The following is a 21,322-nucleotide window of genomic DNA, read 5'->3' as shown; positions in this document are numbered from 1 at the left end:
GTTCCAAGTAATCGAGTTCAACCACCCTGTAGGTATATTCAAAGTTGTGTGAGTTTACAAAGGAAGGCGGCTCTTCCGTTTTTAATTTATTGAAAACCAATCAAATAAAACAGATAAAAGAAATTACACACCAATCATAATTATAAGACCAGGGTTGGCATGCAGACAGGAATGTGGACAAGTGGTGTGGGAGATAATCATTCCAGGCATGGATACGAGAAAATGACGCAGGGAGGATTTTAGGAAGGATAGGTTTTGAGTTGAGGTATGTAGCATATTCCGAATTTGACTGACAAATCCTTTAACTTTTACACCAGAGGGAGGTGTAAAAATTTCAGCGAACAGAACGTGTGTCTACACATAGTCGACTGGCCATCGATCGATGTCGACTGACACTTTCACACTGCCTCGACAACATAGATTTTCCTCGTTGATCGACGTCAATCCACATCAATTCACAGTCGATCGATCTTAAGGAATAGATGGAATATTCATAAAGGTATGGATCCTCAATAATTATCATCATTAAACTTACCTTCTTCACACCGGACGCCTTTTCGTCCCGGAGGACAAATACAGGAGAAAGCATCAATCTGATCCACACAAGTTTCATTTTACGGTTATATCGAGCATTTTTCATATTTAGACGCATAGTTGTTATGGTACGTCACGTACCCGCCCTTTGTTAGTTGGATTGGCGTTCAAGAAAATCCCTCAGATGGATTAATACAAGACAGATCCTACTGGTAGCACATGTTGCAATAGCATGGTTCCAAGTAATCGAGTTCAACCACCCTGTATATTCAAAGTTGTGTGAGTTTACAAAGGAAGGCGGCTCTTCCGTTTTTAATTTATTGAAAACCAATCAAATAAAACAGATAAAAGAAATTACACACCAATCATAATTATAAGACCAGGGTTGGCATGCAGACAGGAATGTGGACAAGTGGTGTGGGAGATAATCATCCCAGGCATGGATACGAGAAAATGACGCAGGGAGGACTTTAGGAAGGATAGGTTTTGAGTTGAGGTAGGGTTATACCTATCCACGTAGGATAGGTACCTATTTTAAGAAATAGAGAGAATTGAAGAGAGGAAGGAAAACTATTTTGAGAAACAGATAAAAGAAATTACACACCAATCATAATTATAAGACCAGGGTTGGCATGCAGACAGGAATGTGGACAAGTGGTGTGGGAGATTCCAGGCATGGCATGGATACGAGAAACCGACGCAGGGAGGATTGTCTTTCATTCGTCGTGACGAAGCAATATGGGACATTAACATGAAATGGAAAGGCACAGTACCACTGGATCTAGACTACAAGTACTTTATAGTTACAGTAACAACTAAGAAGTTGTTATTAGTACACATACGGGGACATTACGGTGGGTACAATGTAATTGAGATGATTTTAATAACCATAAACATTATAATATGAGGGTCAGTTGAACGAGGTTTTGTAATTGCTTCCCTGAGAAGAAGAAATATATAGGTTGCCACCCGCTATTTTGTATGCAACTGCCCCTTAAAAATTTTCGTAAGTAGGTGGCGCCCATTGAAAATACTTTTATGAAAACTATTTTGAGGTAAATTTGACCAAGTTCCTATAAGAAAATTAAGAGAAATATCTAAGAATTCAATTGATTGACGCATGACGCAGGTATCTATCTATCTACACTACATACGATGACTCTTTCAACTCCCGAAACATCATCACCTCGAACCCGGGCCTGCCTAGTGATTTTAAGAAATAGAGAGAATTGAAGAGAGGAAGGAAAACTATTTTGAGGTAAATTTGACCAAGTTCCTATAAGAAAATTAAGAGAAAGATCTAAGAATTCAATTGATTGACGCATGACGCAGGTATCTATCCATCTACATACGACGACTCTTTCAACTCCCGAAACATCATCACCTCGAACCCGGGCCTGCCTAGTAGGAGTTCAGGAAAGTTAACCGTAAAGCATAACTGCACTTTCAATTAGAAATACACATTGGCACTCCATGACCTTTCTCAATATCGTATAAATAATATGGCTAGGTGCTATCATAAAGGGCACAGGTGTTATATTTCTTCTGGCCAGTGTGATTGGAATCGTTTAATGTCTCAGGTTTAATTATCATAAAAGATCCGAAGCTTCCTAGGTCTACTTCTGCAGAAGGTGTTGGAAAGTTGTAGGGAAAGAACAGTAATGAGATATTGGTTTCATTCTTATCGTAGAACTGTTATCATGGCATTTTGATAAGCGATTGGTGTAAACTGTCGACCAAGTCCATTATTTTACTTTTAATATTTATGACGTAGGTATGTACCTACTGTTATTACTTACTGTCTATCTAAGAGGCAAGATTAGTGAAAGATACCAGTCCTACAGAAAAGCAATACATACTTGGAGAGGGTAAAAGTTAGTCCTTGAAGTGTTATTGAATATACCTATGTAATGATGACTGAAAGCAGCACCTTCAGGAAATTTCCTCTGTTATCCCTTGGAACATGCAATGCCCAGAGATTTTCTCCAATTCTTCAGACTTAATCGATATTCAATAATGGAGAACGCCCTTCATGAAATACACACGGAGTATTTTGACGATATCTCATTAAAGCGGAGCGGTACTCCCGAGAGTGGCAGTCAGTCAGTTTTGAGTTATGATGGTTTAGGTGATGTTTCACGCTAGGTGGTCTTTTGACTGATGACAAGCGCTAGGGCGGCATATCTCGGTATGTTCTGCCCGAGACACGTTTCCAAGAGTAAAATACAACTTACATGCTTGGTAATATGAGATGTTACATAAATTATTTATCGTCTAGCAACTAGGTATGTTTGGTTAAAATAGGTGCTGCGGTTGGCGGTATTTTGACCGCTTTTTGGCGGGTTTCGACCGCTTTTTGGTGGTTTTCAGCTATACTGACTAAATGGTTAGAGATATTGTAAATGTTACAACAGAACACCCAAATAAGCACCATTCAGTAGGATAAGGAAAGTCGTGTGATGTTCACACCAGATTTTTCCCTGTGTTATGGTAGTAAGTAGGTAGGATAAGGAGGTAAATAGAAAAGAGGGCTTACGACAATACGAGTAGGTATTATGTTTATGCAAAATTGCATTTCTTTTGATTGTAATGATTGTTGACACATGATTTTTTCAAGCCTTGTTAGTGCTATGTCGCGAGTTAGCTTCCCGCCTGGCTCGGATTTTATCCTGAACGGATAAGGTTCGTTCTCGGAACGGCTGGCTTTCTCTTATCCTGTGTTCCTTCTCTCTTCGGTTTCGGGTTTCTCTTCTTGCATAGAAAGTACAATAACCCCGTATTAATAATAATCACTTAATAAGCAATTAAATCACAATGGCTTTCTTATTTGAGATGAACTGATGAACATGAACCAATTTACTCACCAATCCAACATTGTTTACGTGGGAAAAACAATCGACAAACTTTAGTGCAACAAAATTCAACAACAAAGAAAAAGAGAAACAATTTAGAACAATATTGTTCAGCCAAGATCCCTCTTCGAACCCAGGACACTTGAGCTGTAACGTCGCGAACAAAAGATGACCGCCCGCGGCTTGTAAAAACAATTTAATAGGAACTTCAAATAAAGAAGAACACTTGAAGCTTAGGTTTTTGCTATCCGATGATTGTAATTTTTCCGCTCGATTTTGCTGTGTCCAGGACATTTTTCTGTGTTTATTTATTATTATTTTTAGGTTTGATAGATAGAGTGAACTGTAACTGCTTCAAGGTCTTATCGCCCCGAAAGCGAATATAGAAGGAAGACATCAGGATAGGAGAAAGCCAGCCGTTCTGAGAACGAACTTTGTCTGTTTAGCATAAAATCCGCCCCGCGGAGAGAATCGAGCCACATCCACTAGCTATCTAAACTTATCGAAAACAGACTCTCTCTCTCGCTCTCTCTCGCTCGCTCTCTCCCTCGCTCGCTCTCGCTCTCTCTCTCTCGCTCTCTCTCTCTCTCTCTCTCTCTCTCTCTCTCTCTCTCTCCCTCTCTCTCTCTCTCTCTCTCTCTCTCTCTCTCTCTCTCAAACTAGCTACCTACCTGAAGCGAATTGACAATAAGAACAAAAAAATAATATTCAAATGAGAATCAATAAATCGACGGGCCAAATTTGTCATATATGCAAAAACAGGGACATCAAACATGAACAAGGAAATTTGGCACTTACCTCACACAATTGTCCGGCAAATCCCACCGGGCAGATGCACCGGAATCCGTTGACTTGATCCACACACTCCCCTCCGTTGACGCACGGGCTACTCTCACAGTCATTTATATCCGTCTGACACGTCCGTCCCGTATAGCCCGGCAGACACGCACAGTGGAAATCGTTGACGAGGTCGATGCAAGTCGAACCATGCCGACATTGCCCGACACAATCGTTGATGTTGACGTCACAGTTGTGGCCGGTCCAGCCCGGGGAGCAGTTGCACCGATAGTCGCCCACGAGGTTGGTGCAGCCCAGCGCGGCGTTCACACAGGGGGACTTCTGACACTCGTCTGCGTCTGGAAGGGACAAAGGAAGAGGAATGTAATCTATGTTTTCTACAGAAATAAGGACATTAATGGCTACGAAAGAGTCAAGAAAAAATGAACTACCCTAACCCGACACCAGCAATGTGCTGAATGGGTTGTAAAAACTTTTCACATTTGTTTTACTGTTATTTGCTAAATTTATCTGAGAAATTCGAAGAATCTGCAAGCTTTATGCAGGTATGCAGGTACTAGTCAAGAGTTATACGTATGTACATAGGTAGGTAATTTAATTACTGTGAAAGGTCTTACCATACTGACAGTTGCTGCCTTCCCAAGCCTGGGTACATTCACACTTGTAGCCATCCACCAGATCCACACAAGTACCTCCGTTCTGACAGGGATTCGAAACACATTCGTCAATATCTGAAACACAAAAATCACCAAACGAAATTAGTCCGTGATAGGATCGAAATAAAGTTCCAAATTTCATTCCGAATTAAAATTGTCATAATTATCATGGATTTCAAGAAGGCAATAGATTTTCTGGGTGTACTGTGACTATCCAATATCGACAATCCGCAGAATACCTACTCGTGAGGGGACAGGGTATTATTACTATGTTAAGGCGGTCTCTTCTTGATCCCTTGTGTGCCGCGTCCATTTTTGTTTAGGACTTTTGCCTGTACATGTGTACAGGCAACAGTCCTAAACAGGGTAAGGGATAAAAGTTAGTGGCAAGGGGCAGAGTAGAACATGAACTAGAAAGCTGTCTATGCTAGAATTTTGCCTGGAACATTATCGTTCTTTTGGATACCGATACCGTCCTCAGTAATTTAAACTCTACCTACACGTACTTGCATTTAAAATTCCAATATGTATGTACTAGTACTAGTATGTTGCTACTACAAGTAGCAATAGTTTTCCATCAAAGGGATCAATAAGTTGCTCTTCAATTGTCTTCAATAAACTAATCAAGGACTAGTGGCAGAGTAGAACATGAACTAGAAAGCTGTCTATGCTAGAATTTGCCTGGAACACTATTGTTCTTTTCTTTTGGATACCGATACTGTCCTCAGTAATTTAAACTCTACCTACACGTAGTTGCATTTAAAATTCCAATATGTATGTACTAGTATTAGTAAGTTGCTACTACATACTACAAGTAGCAATAGTTTTCCATCAAAGGGAACAATAAGTGTCTTCAATTGTCTTCAATAAACTAATCGAGTCAGAAATTTCAACACGTAACGCCCATTTGGAATGTTAAACCTCCGAGGTAATTCACTTTGACTCCTAGTTCCGTAACATTTTGATAATCATGGTCCCGAAAGTTCGAGCTCTCCCTACATGGGTATAATTGACACTAAGTCAATGGTTCTAATTAATCACACGTCTCAACATATCTGAGCAGGGCCGGATTTGGATTCGAAACACATTCGTCAATATCTGAAACACAAAAATCACCAAACGAAATTAGTCCGTGATAGGATCGAAATAAAGTTCCAAATTTTATTCCGAATTAAAATTGTCTTAATTATCATGAATTTCAAGAAGGCAATAGATTTTCTGGGTGTACTGTGACTATCCAATATCGACAATCCGTGTATAACTCAATGAGATAATTTTCTAACTTTAATACTCCCATATTTCAGAGTAAAAGCATTGGAAATTATCAAACTACAATTGCGTAGACGTAGACAATTTCAGCTCTTTTTCCTCTTGTGAAATGACAATCGACAAACTTTAGTGCAACAAAATTCAACAACAAAGAAAAAGAGAAACAATTTAGAACAATATTGTTCAGCCAAGATCCCTCTCCGAACCCAGGACACTTGAGCTGTAACGTCGCGAACAAAAGATGACCGCCCGCGGCTTGTAAAAACAATTTAATGGGAACTTCAAATAAAAAGAAGCACACTTGAAACTTGGTTTTTTGCTATCCGATGATTGTAATTTTTCTGCTCGATTTTGCTGTGTCCAGGACATTTTCTGTGTTTATTTATTATTATTTTTAGGTTTGATAGGTAGAGTGAACTGTAACTGCTTTAAGGTCTTATCGCCCCGAAAGCGAAGATAGAAGGAAGACATCAGGATAGGAGAAAGCCAGCCGTTCTGAGAACGAACTTTGCCTGTTTAGGATAAAATCCGCCCCGCGGCGAGAATCGAGCCACATCCACTAGCTATCTAAACTTATCGAAAACAGACTCTCTCTCTCTCTATCTCGCTCGCTCTCCCTCTCTCTCTCTCTTTCTCTCTCTCTCTCAAACTAGCTACCTACCTGAAGCGAATTGACAATAAGAACAACTAATATTCAAATGAGAATCAATAAATTGACGGGCCAAATTTGTCATATGCAAAAACAGGGACATCAAACATAAAATACCTACTCGTAAATATTATGTTTTCTTATGCTAATTTGATGTTTGCCAAAATGGATAAATTTATGGCTACTGACTAACACCTTGAGATGGAGCGTGTGCCCAATATATTACTGTTTTACTGTTTAAATTATGTATTTAAGTAGAAAGGTACATAGTACATAAATATAGGTAGATATATCTTTATTATACCTGCGGATTATGTACCTAAATATTGAATATAGGTATATTTGTAAATGTTAGGTGTTTGCCAAAATAAACACATTTGTCCAAGAATAAAGATGAATAACTTCTTAAGAGTCTCAAGAACATGAGTAAGACATAAGTCGAATCATAAATAGATGTAGGAAACAGAAGTCCAAAATGTTTCTATGAACAATTTTTGATATTTTTAATTTATTTATGGCTTACAATAGAGACAAGTGACTTATTACAACAAATACGACAATAGTTATTACAACAAATACGACAGTAGCGAGTTTCATCCGGTTTTTTCTTAATGTCCTGTAGGCAATGTAATTTAAATGAGTGTGTTCCCACTACACACGACACGATTTTTTTCCGAACGATAAGTGGGAACGGGCTTTATCTAGGAATTTAGCCCATGGCGCAGGGGCCATGGTGCAATTGTTGCACCCTGTAACGCTCCAGGCCTCATCAATATTCATGGTGTACCAGGTAACACCTCACGCCTCATTGCCATGTTAAGTGTGTTTTAATTGTTTTTCAACCAATAGGAATTGAGCACAGTTCGGGGAAAAGATAAGCTGATAGCACGCGACTGAAAAATCGGCAAATTGTGAAAATTACAGTACGCCCTCATCATGTAACACGCTTCATACAGGGTGGCTTCAGACACTCGATTTCTATATCTACAGGGTGATGTGAACACTCATGTTTTAACAGACGGTATTGGTAGAAAATTTGTCTGGCTAGCAGGTCTGTTGAACCTCCTCATTTATTTGGGAGGGAGGTGGTACCTATGAAACAACATAATATCAGAAGGAACATTTTAATTTGATTACATTGACCACTTCTCTATTTTTTTTTTTTTTTTTTTTTTTTAAGAGGTTTGACAGAGGGAACTGTAACTCTAGGGTCTTATCGTCCCGAAATCGGAGAGAGAAGGAAGACAGGATAGGAGAAAGCCAGCCGTTCCGAGAACGAACATTATCCCATCAGGATAAAATCCGCCCCGGGCGGGAATCGAACCCGCGGCCTAGCGCTTACAAAGCAGACGCACTACCAACTAAGCTAACTAGGCTGGCAGACTGGCTCTTTCGATCATAATGGCTGGCTCAGGTTTTATGAACAGAAAACGCCTGGTAAGAAATAAATGCAACCCTGTTCAGAATGTACGACACGAAGTTTCTTTAAATTTGAAGGCGCAAGATATGAAATCATTGTTCTTGCATTACGCCCATTACGGTTTCTTTTTCTTTTCTTTCTTTCTTTTTTTTCAGAACTGCTTTTGAATTAGGCACATTCCATCCATAATTCCTAATTTTCCATCAATTTTTAAAATGAGGATTCCATCCTAATTCCATCCATATCCATTGGACTGAATACGAATAGAATAATAGAACCCCAGAAGAGCTGGTCAGTTCTAAAATCTAATGAGCAAGCATCCATGCCCTCTAATGTTTGTCAAAATGTCAAACTCAGACAAACCGTTCAAAATCAGAGCTACTTTCGTCTGTTCATAAAAGAACGCGAAATTTGCATTGTTTACGGGGTCGAGCGGATACGGGGTCGAGCGGATTTCGAACACAATCAAAAATGTCTTCTGACAGTTTCATTTGTCCATACTCGGTGGGTTTTGAGTCAGCTATGTGTGATACATTCCTAGGGTGTATCATGCCCATGATTAATTCACCGGGTATGGAGTTGATATTCATACGCGACTTGAAAAAGTTCATACTGGATAAATGTTCACGCAACTTCAAACTTCAGAAATATTATTATTAATGTTCAGTATAATACCCAAATGACATTTTAGATGATTTTAGCAATTTTTCTCTCCTCGTCTTGACCACTTGAAGTAAATGACCCTTAATCACTGACCCATATAGCATCGAGAATCTGTGGAGATTTTCTTTTCGAAATCATTTGAATAACAAAAGAACAGTTTTCTGAGCGAGTGAGTAGATAATATTGATTGATATCGAAGATAACAAAAATGTTGAATACCCAATGAGTATTGAGTACCTACCTAAGTTCGTATGTATTTTTACTTTCCTTATCCTAGGTATAGGAAGGAAAGTAATGTAATCGGGTCAAATTTTCGATCTTGTGAAATGGACGCCCCAAAAAGTGGACTTCATGACTGAGAATATTGAAGATCATGGACAAGAGATGTTTTTTGGTCTAATTTCCTGGTATACATTCTATAGCTGTTATTAGACGAAAAAAGTAAAAATTAAGCACCCAAAACAATTATTTCTTAGGTACGTTACAAAATTCCAGAGGTCAAACTTATAAAGGCAGTGGTGTGGCGTAGCTAGGAATAAGTCCAAACCTACAAACGGTTTTGGACTTCTTATGTATCGATCAACATTCAATATTAAATTTGTTTGTCTGGTTAATTTCGATTTATTCTCTCATACCTACTTAGGTATTAAGCTTAGGCTATTAGGTAGGTACTTCAGTACTGCAGAAATAACGCGTAGCTAGGAATAAGTCCAAACCTACAAACGGTTTTAGACTTCTTATGCATCGATCAACATTCAATATTAAATTTGTTTGTCTGGTTAATTTCGATTTATTCTCTCATACCTACCTACTTAGGTATTAGGCTTAGGCTATTAGGTAGGTACTTCAGTACTGCACAAATAATTTTTTACTACCTTTCTCTCTATGAGGCGTTCCTTCTTTCATTTCTTCCATCCGTCACTACATTATGAGAGTTAAGATCATTATGGATTGATTTTAGTAGATCAATATGAAATTTTCAAAATCACCCAAAGATTATGAGAACTAGCAGCACCTCAGAAATTTCTATCCATACCTCATGGATCAAGTTCATTTTGTGTTTCCTCAAATTCTCAAGCTGAAATGAAGTCATGTCCTTAAAGGACAGTCTCCCTTGTCTCCATAATTTCTTCGACTTTTTGGGACTCCGACTGAATCTGGCAGAGTAAAATTTTCTACTCCGTCAGTTACATGGTAGGTAGGTATATGGTATAGCTTTGAAGATTTTTTTTTTTTTTAGTGTTAATAACCAAAAGCACACTTGGAAGAGAAAGAATGAATTAATAAAATCTATGGTAACTAAACCTACTACCTACTACTATGGTTCTACATGGAAAGTTGAAATCATTGGCCAAGTTTTGTGGCATTCCCCGTAATTTCATTAGAAAAACAAAGAAATCGATCATAGTGAACACACCGTCATAATTTCATCCAGACAAGACGTGCTCCTGAGCAGTAGACAGGGTGGGATCATTTTAGTGTTCCTTTGGTAATAAAACCAATGGTAACTAAACCTACTACCTACTACTATGGTTCTACATGGAAAGTTGAAATCATTGGCCAAGTTTTGTGGCATTCCCCGTAATTTCCTTAGAAAAACAAAGAAATCAATCATCATAATTTCATCCAGACAAGACGTGCTCCTGAGCAATAGACAGGGTGGGAGCATATCGGTGTCTCTTTGGTATTAAAATCAGGTAACAGCAAAAGAATAACCCAAAGAAGTATAGACAATCTTTCAATAATGGAGCTCAACATCCTCAACTGTCGATATTTTGTTAGTAAATTTAATGACGGTAAACTTTCCATAAAAATAATACTAATTTTAATTCCTTAAATATACGTAGATGACTTTCCAAGTTCTTCTGGATTCTTATAACTTAATTTCCTTAATTACTGCATCTCGATGAATTATAGAGCAATTATTTTCATAGCTTACCTAAATAGTAAAATAAAAGGCAAACTTTTATTAGTTCTTAGTACGAAGTTAAATGTTTTTACCACTGTTGCTGGATGTGGATGGAGAGACGACAGACCAAATAAATAGAAATGGCCTGTCGTTAATGTTAGGTGAGTTTGGTCCCTACAATTCCTCGATACAGCTCATATACTGGTTAAAGGCAAGAATGAGTAAACGAAAAGGAATACCCTTTTGTGACAAGTTATAACAGTACCTATTCATTTTCGAGAAGAATGAATCACTTGAAGGAAACAGAAAGTGAGACTGAGTGAGTCAAGACTTTCAACTCCGCCCCGACCAAATAAATAGAAATGGCCTGTCGTTAATGTTAGGTGAGTTTGGTCCCTACAATTTCTTGATACAGCTCATATACTGGTTAAAGGCAAGAATGAGTAAACGAAAAGGAATACCCTTTTGTTACAAGTTATAACAGTACCTATTCCTTTTCGAGAAGAATGAATCACTTGAAGGAAACAGAAAGTGAGACTGAGTCAAGACTTTCAACTCCACCCCCAATGAGATTAACTTTTTTATAAATTCGTATCAAATTAATTAAAAATATTTCACAACAAGTTCTGAGAACTCAGATCACAAAGTACGTTCTTGTAGCCAAGCAGTATAAAAAAGATAGACTAACATGAATGAATGAACTGCACATTGGGCAGAATTTGGCTCCTGTTTTCGAATGTTTTGAATGTCGACTAAATTAAATTGGGTAGATTGTTTGATGTTTTGTTGGGGATTATTCGGAAATTCTACAGTATAGGATCATTTATATTTTGTCTGAGTTTTGTACCGTTAATGCTACTTTGGGTTCGCCAGTTCATCATTGGACTGTATAAGTGCAGTGAGGTACGGTGTGGAATTTCGAAGGAATCGGCTTTGAAAATTTCCATGACCTTTGAGTGAAATAGCGAGTTAAAAATAGAACAATCTAATATTGTTTCTTGTGATCTTGTGTAAGTTTACCACCTCACACTCAACAGTATTTTTACTAAGGTCTGCTGAGTTCATTAGCTCTGTCACGGAAACTTCGCTCTCCTGCAGCTGAGGAAACACTTGAGCTATTTCCAGCAATCAGATAGAAAAGAAGCAATTTGAAACACATAAGAAACAATAACTATAACTAGTATAGCATTAAGTTGATCCACTAACAACATCACTGCCTCTGTGCTCATTGCTCAACTAATGAGTGGATACCCCAACTGCCTTGGCTGTCCTGAAGCCTGTAGAATTCTCTGAGACCGCGCTTTGTTCTCAGCACATTCCCTTCACAGTGAGGCAATGTGGACGGAACTTTGACTTCACTAGGTTTTGGTTAGGGTACCATACGAGTTTTGAAACAAAAAACAGCTCTGTCATCGAATATAACTCAATATTGGTGAGCCAATGTTTGTAACTGTTTGTTCGAACTTATAATATTGATTCGTCTTCTCAACAAGAAAATTCTGGTCTTTTTTCACTGTAAAGCTGTAAACTTATATGGACGGACCAATAAGAATATCCAATGGGACCAATGGTAGGTACCTACAATATGTTTGTACTATGAGAACGATATTTCTATTTTTGGAGGTGGCTCATTTACTTGCCTACTAAAGTTCTAAAGATGGACACCAGCAAAAGTTATACCTATCAAGTTTCATATGGAATAGGAAAAGATTCACAAGCCACTACTGAATATGCAGACAACTCGTGAACTTGAAAAGTTCCTGATCAAAATCATGACTGTACCCGGGTATACGAATACGTTTACCCATATGATATACGATCGTAGGAAAAACTGATTATTTCATGTAACCATGGTAAAGAACCCATATCTGATCCTGAAAGAACCAGCGTTTTTTTAATTAACAAATTATTGGTTCTCCAATATAAATCATGATCAAATGATCACAAGAATACAATGATGATTATGAGATCACGTAGCTCGATTTTATTTTTTCATGGAGGATATACTCCTTAACTCTTTTTACATTATTACATTACCGTGCATTAGATGTTGGGAGATGAAATGCATCTTGTTCTCTTCTTCAAGCTTGTGTTGAATATCAAGAAAATACTTTTCAACTGTTTGGACAAAAGGAAAGACTGTTGATGAGGTTATAGGAGAACTTTTAATGCTTTGAGAATCTAGAAAGCTCCCCTGAAAATCAATTTTAGAAGTGATGTGGTGCCTTCTACATTTTCAAAGGCTGCGAGGGGATACCATCATAGGAACGAGACAAACTGTTGGTCGATATCATGAACGTTAGTAAAAAGATATATATTTTCTGAAGCAGACAGTAAAGTAAAGCAGGTGATAATTTCATCAACTCTATAGGAGCACTTTCCAAGGGAAAACTTTTGGTATGTAAGGATATTATGTATTTGCCTACACCTACTCGAATTCCAAGTATTCCTTAACTCTTTTGAATAATATTTTGTTTTTGTTGAATAATATTCCAACATCTTTGACGTCAATCCTAATCCTGAGACACGAACAACCGGGCCTTGGCGTTGGGAGTTGATGGGAATTTCACGCATCAACAATTGGTAATGAACTTGAACAATTCAACAACCGAACCCCATCGACAAGTACCACACACAACGCTCCTGATTGGTTCAATCACAATAATCACATCTGATCCAAACTATAAAGAAATTAATGGAATATGACTGTTGACAAGGATACTCTAGGATTGTCCTTGTTCTTTACAATAGGAAGAGGTGCTATTGAGAATCCTGATCGGAATGGAGGACTGATCAAAGCAACAAAGAAAGTCTCCATCAAACTTGACAAAGATCATGAAAGTCTTTTGAAACATCCGAGATAGGAGAGTCTTTTGACGGAATGCTTGAGTGGACCAACATGCAACTAGGTAGGCAGGGTTCGATACACACAAGTACGCAGGACTTCTAGACCGAGACTGTACAGTCAGAATTTCTTTTCCTAAGATTGCATGGAATATTGATTTAAGATCATTACCTAGAACACTCTCATTTCAGGAGTTGATCCGCAAATGATTGCTACGAAAACCGGAAGTGGATTATAGGAGCTTATGAGTTCAAGAAGTTATAAGATAAAGGATCACGATGACTGTATAACACCTCTACTAGTCTACATGGAATACAATCAAGAGTCAGCATGAAGTTCTGAACATTTACTAGGTGTAATACTTGAGAAAAGTATATAGGACATTTTTAAACTAGAGACTCTATTTAAGAAGATGGGTATGAAGTTCTGAACATTTACTAGATGATTGCTACGAAAACCGGAAGTGGATTATAGGAGCTTATGAGTTCAAGAAGTTATAAGATAAAGGATCACGATGACTGTATAACACCTCTACTAGTCTACATGGAATACAATCAAGAGTCAGCATGAAGTTCTGAACATTTACTAGGTATACTTGAGAAAAATAGGACATTTTAAACTAGAGCCTGTATTTAAGAAGATATTTCAAAGAGTTGTATTGACTTACCGTCACACGGTGGATTGTCACACTTGTAGCGTGGAAAGCTACAGTTCTTGCCTTCCCAGTCTTCCGTACAGTGGCAGTAGTAATCCGCCTGGGTGTTGAAACAAGGCGCTCCGTTCAGACAAGGGTTGGGGTTGCAATGATCGTGATCCACCTAAGGAGAGAGAAAGCAGTAAGTAAATTAGTACACTCAATTTTTGATTGAATTTATGAATTGACTGCGTCTTGGATTGATATATTCGGTACATACTAGTGGGAATATCAGGGCGCTCCGTTCAGACAAGGGTTGGGGTTGCAATGATCGTGATCCACCTAAGGAGAGACAAAGCAGTAAGTAAATTAGTACACTCAATTTTATTGCTGATTGAATTTATGAATTGACTGCGTCTTGGATTGATATATTCGGTGCATACTAGGGAGAATATCAGAGCGCTCCGTTCAGACAAGGGTTGGGGTTGCAATGATCGTGATCCACCTAAGGAGAGACAAAGCAGTAAGTAAATTAGTACACTCAATTGCTGATTGAATTTATGAATTGACTGCGTCTTGGATTGATATATTCGGTGCATACCTACTAGGGGGAATATCAGGATCAGGATCTTCTTAAGGCAAACGAAAGAGCTCTACGTAATAAACTGTTAGAGACGAAAGATTTGATAAAAAAGAAAAAGAGGACACGCTTTCATACGTTGTTACAGAACAAGTAATTAAGTGACACTTTTATAGGCCTGCTTTGAAAACAACTGGAACAAGGAAAGAGCAGAAACTTTTAATAACTCTTTTATTTTACGGTAAGCGACTCTGAATTCCCAACTGGTCGGTATTAGAGTATGTTGTACTGTTGATTTCATATACAGGAAAATACAGGGTGTTACATAAGTCTCTGATTTTCAGCACGTCTTGAATATTGCACTTGTAAACAAATCTAAAGAAATGAGCAAATCGCTACTATCCCCTTTTCCTAGTACGAAGTTTGGATCTAGGTACGTATGTAAATTGGAACAGGTGTTATTCCGTAGTTATTAAGAGGTAATTTTCAAGTTTTTTTTTTTTTTTGCCTAAAAACCAGAGAAATTATGAGCTATACCTAGGTAAGTTTACATCTTCATAGAACTTTAACCCAGCACAAGTCTACCAAGTCCCATCACAGTGCATGCCATTAATATTTATGGGCATTAGAGGGAACTTTTGAGTTGTATGGCCGCCATACACGCCATACATACACGCTACGCCACATATCATATCTAGCATTGTTACTTCAGCCGAAATAGTCAAAGTTATACACACGTCAAACTGATGCCCATTTACCTATTTTACCACAAATTGGACCAATCTATGATGTTTCCGACTTACCTACTTCGCCTGTCCTAGGTAGTTGGTGGAAAATGTGTTAATGAAGCTGTACCTATTCTCTGTTGCATCACTGTGTACGAGTATGGCTGCTGATAAAGATGATCATGGGTTATGTGAATCATTTGCTTTTCAGGTGTATATTGTCAACGAAGGGTTCACATATTGCAGAAAAATTTCGAGTCCACTCTAATCGTAGGTTGCAGTGGCAGAATGGCACCCAACAATGTACTTGATTTCGTACTAACTATGTACTGCATCTCTCCTTAGTGTTTGTTTTTTATTATCTTATGATACCAAATTAATTGACTTCTCCCGCATATTTCCCCCAGTACTTTAATATAGACCGAGAACTCATATTCCCATAGGACCTGACTCTTGTAATAGTGGCAATAAAAGTACGTACCTACGTAGGTACATGTAAAACTTGAAGTATACCTGTAAAACTATAATATGCTGATGACGTTGATGTCTATGTACAACGGACACAATATCATTGTGTATTTTCAGAAAAATAAGACCTATTGAAACGACTATTTATAATGCTAGTCAGTCAGTACCTGTGTATTAAAAAATCTACATACACTTTGAACCTATTTAAGCAATATTATTCTGTGGTTATCATTTTGATGCGAATGTTCATTTTGGTTAAAGGTCGCAAAACATGATTTTCAGAATCGAATTTGCAGATATTCTACCCATCTTTGTGCAAAAGCAATAATTACTATGACAAAAGCTTTTTTATGAGTATTTTAAATTTCAGACTACCTACAATCATGTTTTGTATTGTGTCCCTATATCAATACTGGTAAAAGCTCCTCAGCACTTCACACATAAAGAGGCCTCTGTCGCTATGGACTCGTACGTTGTCAGTCTTTGCTCTAGTTTTCTATTTTATAACATGGATGTCTTTCATTCGTCGTGACGAAGCAATATGGGACATTAACATGAAATGGAAAGGCACAGTACCACTGGATCTAGACTACAAGTACTTAATAGTTACAGTAACAACTAAGAAGTTGTTATTAGTACACATACACATACGGCGAAGCAATATGGGACATTAACATGAAATGGAAAGGCACAGTACCACTGGATCTAGACTACAAGTACTTAATAGTTACAGTAACAACTATAAGAAGTTGTTATTAGTACACATACGGGGACATTACGGTGGGTACAATGTAATAGAGATGATTTTAATAACCATTAACATTATAATATGAGGGTAAGTTGAATGAGGTTTTGTAATTGCTTCCCTGAGAAGAAGAAATACATAGGTTGCCACCCGCTATTTTGTATGCAACTGCCCCTTAAAAATTTTCGTAAGTAGGTGGCGCCCATTGAAAATACTTTTATGTTAGCAGAGTTTATTATTAAAGGGAAACTTTTTTATGTAAACATTTTGCTTTTAGAAATTAAAAACATAATTTTATGGACATTGAAATTGTAGGTTGTCTACCTCTTATTCGGATCATAGGTGTATAGGTACTGCATTTTATTTCCATCGAAATAGTCTTCTACCACTTTTAATTCTTTGAAAGTTTGTTTAAAATCTAGGTGATTGCTGGATCACGAAGTGGATTAATTTCACCTGTAATGTTTCCTGTATCTAGTATTGCATTCGCACAGATAAAACACCTTATTAAGTATTTTTATACGTTCGAGTAGGTAATATGTACATCTTTACCTAACCTGTATCTAGTATTGCATTCGCACAGATAAAACACCTTATTAAGTATTTTTATACGTTCGAGTAGGTAATATGTACATCTTTGCCTAGCCTGTATCTAGTATTGCATTCGCACAGATAAAACACCTTATTAAGTATTTTTATACGTTCGAGTAGGTAATATGTACATCTTTGCCTAACCTGATTGCTGCGTGTAATAGAGCACAGTGTGTATTAAATAACGTGTTGTCTATAAATCTATCAAATAATGGTAGTTAACATTAATGAAATACGTAAAGGTTCGGATTCTTGGTTGTCGGGTTTAAAAATCTTTAACGTTACGTATAGGTAGGTATAACACGTTGAGTTAGAGTATTCTGATTGGGAAGAGTATAAATCTATCAAATAATGGTAGTTAACATTAATGAAATACGTAAAGGTTCGGATTCTTGGTTGTCGGGTTTAAAAATCTTTAACGTTTAGGTACCTATAGGTAGGTATAACACGTTGAGTTAGAGTATTCTGATTGGGAAGAGAGTGTTTGTTGACACGAAGAAAATTAGTTTCCTGTGTATTTATTACCACTCGCTACCAAGGAACCCAGACACCAAGTTTTGATAGTGCCAACATCTCTCACACCCACACAGCTAGTTGTCAGTGGCAGCAGTTGCTGTAATGGTTTTAATATTGTCTCACTTATCTTTTATCTCTCCAGTCTTTTATCATGCTAATGAGATGTCTTCTTCCACCTTCTTCTAAGTGTTCTCTTCTTCAAGCTTGTGTTGAATATCAAGAAAATACTTTTCAACTGTTTGGACAAAAGGAAAGACTGTTGATGAGGTTATAGGAGAACTTTTAATGCTTTGAGAATCTAGAAAGCTCCCCTGAAAATCAATTTTAGAAGTGATGCGAGGGAATACCATCATAGGAACGAGACAAACTGTTGGTCGATATCATCAACGTTAATAAAAAGATATATATTTTCTGAAGCAGACAGTAAAGTAAAGCAGGTGATAATTTCATCAACTCTACAGAAAATCAATTTTAGAAGTGATGTGGTGCCTTCTACATTTTCAAAGGCTGCGAGGGGATACCATCATAGGAACGAGACAAACTGTTGGTCGATATCATGAACGTTAGTAAAAAGATATATATTTTCTGAAGCAGACAGTAAAGTAAAGCAGGTGATAATTTCATCAACTCCTCTGTTGCATCACTGTGTACGAGTATGGCTGCTGATAAAGATGATCATGGGTTATGTGAATCATTTGCTTTTCAGGTGTATATTGTCTACGAAGGGTTCACATATTGCAGAAAAATTTCGAGTCCACTCTAATCGTAGGTGGCAGTGGCAGAATTGCACCCAACAATGTACTTGATTTCGTACTAACTTACTATGTATTGCATATCTCCTTAGTGTTTGTTTGTTCCGTCATAAATATGGGTAAGTAATAACAATTTGCAATCTTCTTTCCGGTGCCATTAAATAAGTCACCCAGCAAGAGGCTTACGTTCTATTACATGCGTGATTGAGGGTAATAGTAGATATCTATAGGAGGCAAATGACGACCGTTGGGTTGTAGGTTCGTAGGAACGGAGATATTTTCTTCATTTACCTATTTTACCACAAATTGGACCAATCTATGATGTTTCCGACTTACCTACTTCGCCTGTCCTAGGTAGTTGGTGGAAAATGTATTAATCATGCTGCCTATTTTACCACAAATTGGACCAATCTATGATGTTTCCGACTTACCTACTTCGCCTGTCCTAGGTAGTTGGTGGAAAATGTATTAATGATGCTGTACCTATTTACCTAATGTAAACACTCACAATTTTGACAGCAAAGAGAACAGAGATTTAACGGTGACTTTGTTTACTTTTCACCAACCGTATTGTCCTACTTTTAAACATAATTATTGTATGTTTAAAAAACAGCCCTGCCACCAGTCACTAAAGACCTTTGGAGTTATACAGAGACGTTAATTTTTTTAAAGGTTTAATGGCAGGGTTCTCACTTAGTGAGCTTTTCCACCCAAACGGAAAATACCTTTGAAAAATAAAGAAACATCTTTGAAAAATAGGAATCATTTTGGCGCCACTTACTTATCTTACAAGTCGGGCCGGTCCAGCCCGGGGCGCACACACATTGGAACTGGCCGGCCGTCTCCTTGCATTGGCCGCCGTTCCCACAGGGCCCCATCATGCACGGATTGTCCACCACCTCGCAGTTGATGCCCGAGAATCCCTCGGGACAGGTACACAGATATTGGTCGGGCGCGGTGTTCTCACAGGTGCCGCCGTTCTGACAAGGCTCGTGCGTGCCACAATAGTTGAGATCTGAAAGCAGACGAAACAGAGACGTCGTTAAAGGTATAAACTGAAGGTAAGGAAAGAAGTTATGTTCTGAAGTCAAGAACAGATATAAGAAAAGAAATCACTGATGACAAGCAGAGTGCGATAAAGAATTGCAAAAAAACGCTGAATATTGCAAAATGGGAAAGATAAAAGTTAAACGATATATGAAACTTATAATAATGTATAATATAGAAGGAATCTGCGAAATTCATCCGCTAGTTTTCGGATGACTAATATATATTACATGGGAAGGTAAGTTTTCTTTGGAATGGTCCACAAATATATCTACTATAAGCCCTCAGACATAATTCATATCCAGTGGCGTAGCGTGGTCTAAATTCAAGTGTAGGGCGTTGTAGGGCTCATGCACAAGTCTACCAAGTCCCATCACAGTGCATGCCATTAATATTTATGGGCATTAGAGGGAACTTTTGAGTTGTATGGCCGCCATACACGCCATACATACACGCTACGCCACATATCATATCTAGCATTGTTACTTCAGCCGAAATAGTCAAAGTTATACACACGTCAAACTGATGCCTCTAGAGACAATGTTATCTCTTCGGAGACAAGAGCAACCTGGACATATTTCCCATCAATATACAATGGAAACTCATAACACTATACAAGGATATACTAGAAATAATAATAACTGACCACTGCTTGGTACCCACCATTGTAATTACGATTACCACTGGACTACACTAATCCTACTAATCCTTACTAAGTCTATAATAACCTGCCTTTGTATGCTTCATAACCTTCATATGTGTTTTGCGGCACACCAGTATATTAGCAGTAGCCGGAGTAAAAGTCACAGACAAACTGTATGTTTAAAATTAAACCTATAAATGTTTCCCCAGTTCCGAATCAAATATACAGGGAAGTTTCATCTCGTATAGTACCTACATGAGATTAAAAAAAAGCTTTATGGCAGGATTATCAGACAGTGAGCTCTTCCACTCAACCAATCTTCATTTTGAAGGAGTGGTTTGTTAACAAGCTCTTTCATTTGATTGATTTGAATTTACGGGGATATTTTGAGAGTAAAAATGACATTATTTGAGAAGTCGGAACTTTATTTGTGACCGTGGTTAATGCATAGCAGTTTCGTTGATTAACATTTGAAGGACATCTTCAATTACATACTAATTGGGATCCTCTCCTAATATTCACAGCCTCCCAGTACAATTCTCAATCTTTTGCAGAAAAAATCCGGCATTCTTCAATCTACATACACGGCTAAACACATAAATTAAGCTAATTTCACGTACGTTTTATGTTCCTTTTCTCCTCTTAGAAGTTCTTGAGTTACACCGACGAACCGTCTGAATCCTGACTTCTGGATTCTTATAACTTAATTTCCTTAATTACTGCATCTCGATGAATTATAGAGCAATTATTTTCATAGCTTACCTAAATAGTAAAATAAAAGGCAAACTTTTATTAGTTCTTAGTACGAAGTTAAATGTTTTTACCACTGTTGCTGGATGTGGATGGAGAGACGACAGACCAAATAAATAGAAATGGCCTGTCGTTAATGTTAGGTGAGTTTGGTCCCTACAATTTCTTGATACAGCTCATATACTGGTTAAAGGCAAGAATGAGTAAACGAAAAGGAATACCCTTTTGTTACAAGTTATAACAGTACCTATTCCTTTTCGAGAAGAATGAATCACT

At 37.7% G+C, this 21,322-nt stretch overlaps 1 protein-coding gene across 1 annotated transcript in view; it reads right to left on the bottom strand.

Annotated features, from left to right (window-relative positions):
* LOC103512818 (protein serrate) overlaps positions 1-21,322 on the bottom strand; it is a gene marked incomplete at its 5' end in the record, with an annotated part of 75,706 nt that overhangs the window by 7,770 nt on the left and 46,614 nt on the right. The window contains 3 exons of the mRNA XM_017445573.2: positions 4,185-4,522; positions 4,802-4,915; positions 19,388-19,621. Coding sequence (XP_017301062.1) covers positions 4,185-4,522; positions 4,802-4,915; positions 19,388-19,621 — 686 coding nt within the window. The remainder of the gene's footprint in view (positions 1-4,184; positions 4,523-4,801; positions 4,916-19,387; positions 19,622-21,322) is intronic.

The sequence above is a fragment of the Diaphorina citri genome, unplaced genomic scaffold, assembly GCF_000475195.1.
Source record: "Diaphorina citri unplaced genomic scaffold, Diaci psyllid genome assembly version 1.1 scaffold888, whole genome shotgun sequence".
NCBI classification, from domain to species: domain Eukaryota; kingdom Metazoa; phylum Arthropoda; class Insecta; order Hemiptera; family Psyllidae; genus Diaphorina; species Diaphorina citri.
The sequence above is the reverse complement of the archived record's forward strand: the minus strand, read 5'-3'. Positions and strand labels throughout refer to the sequence as shown.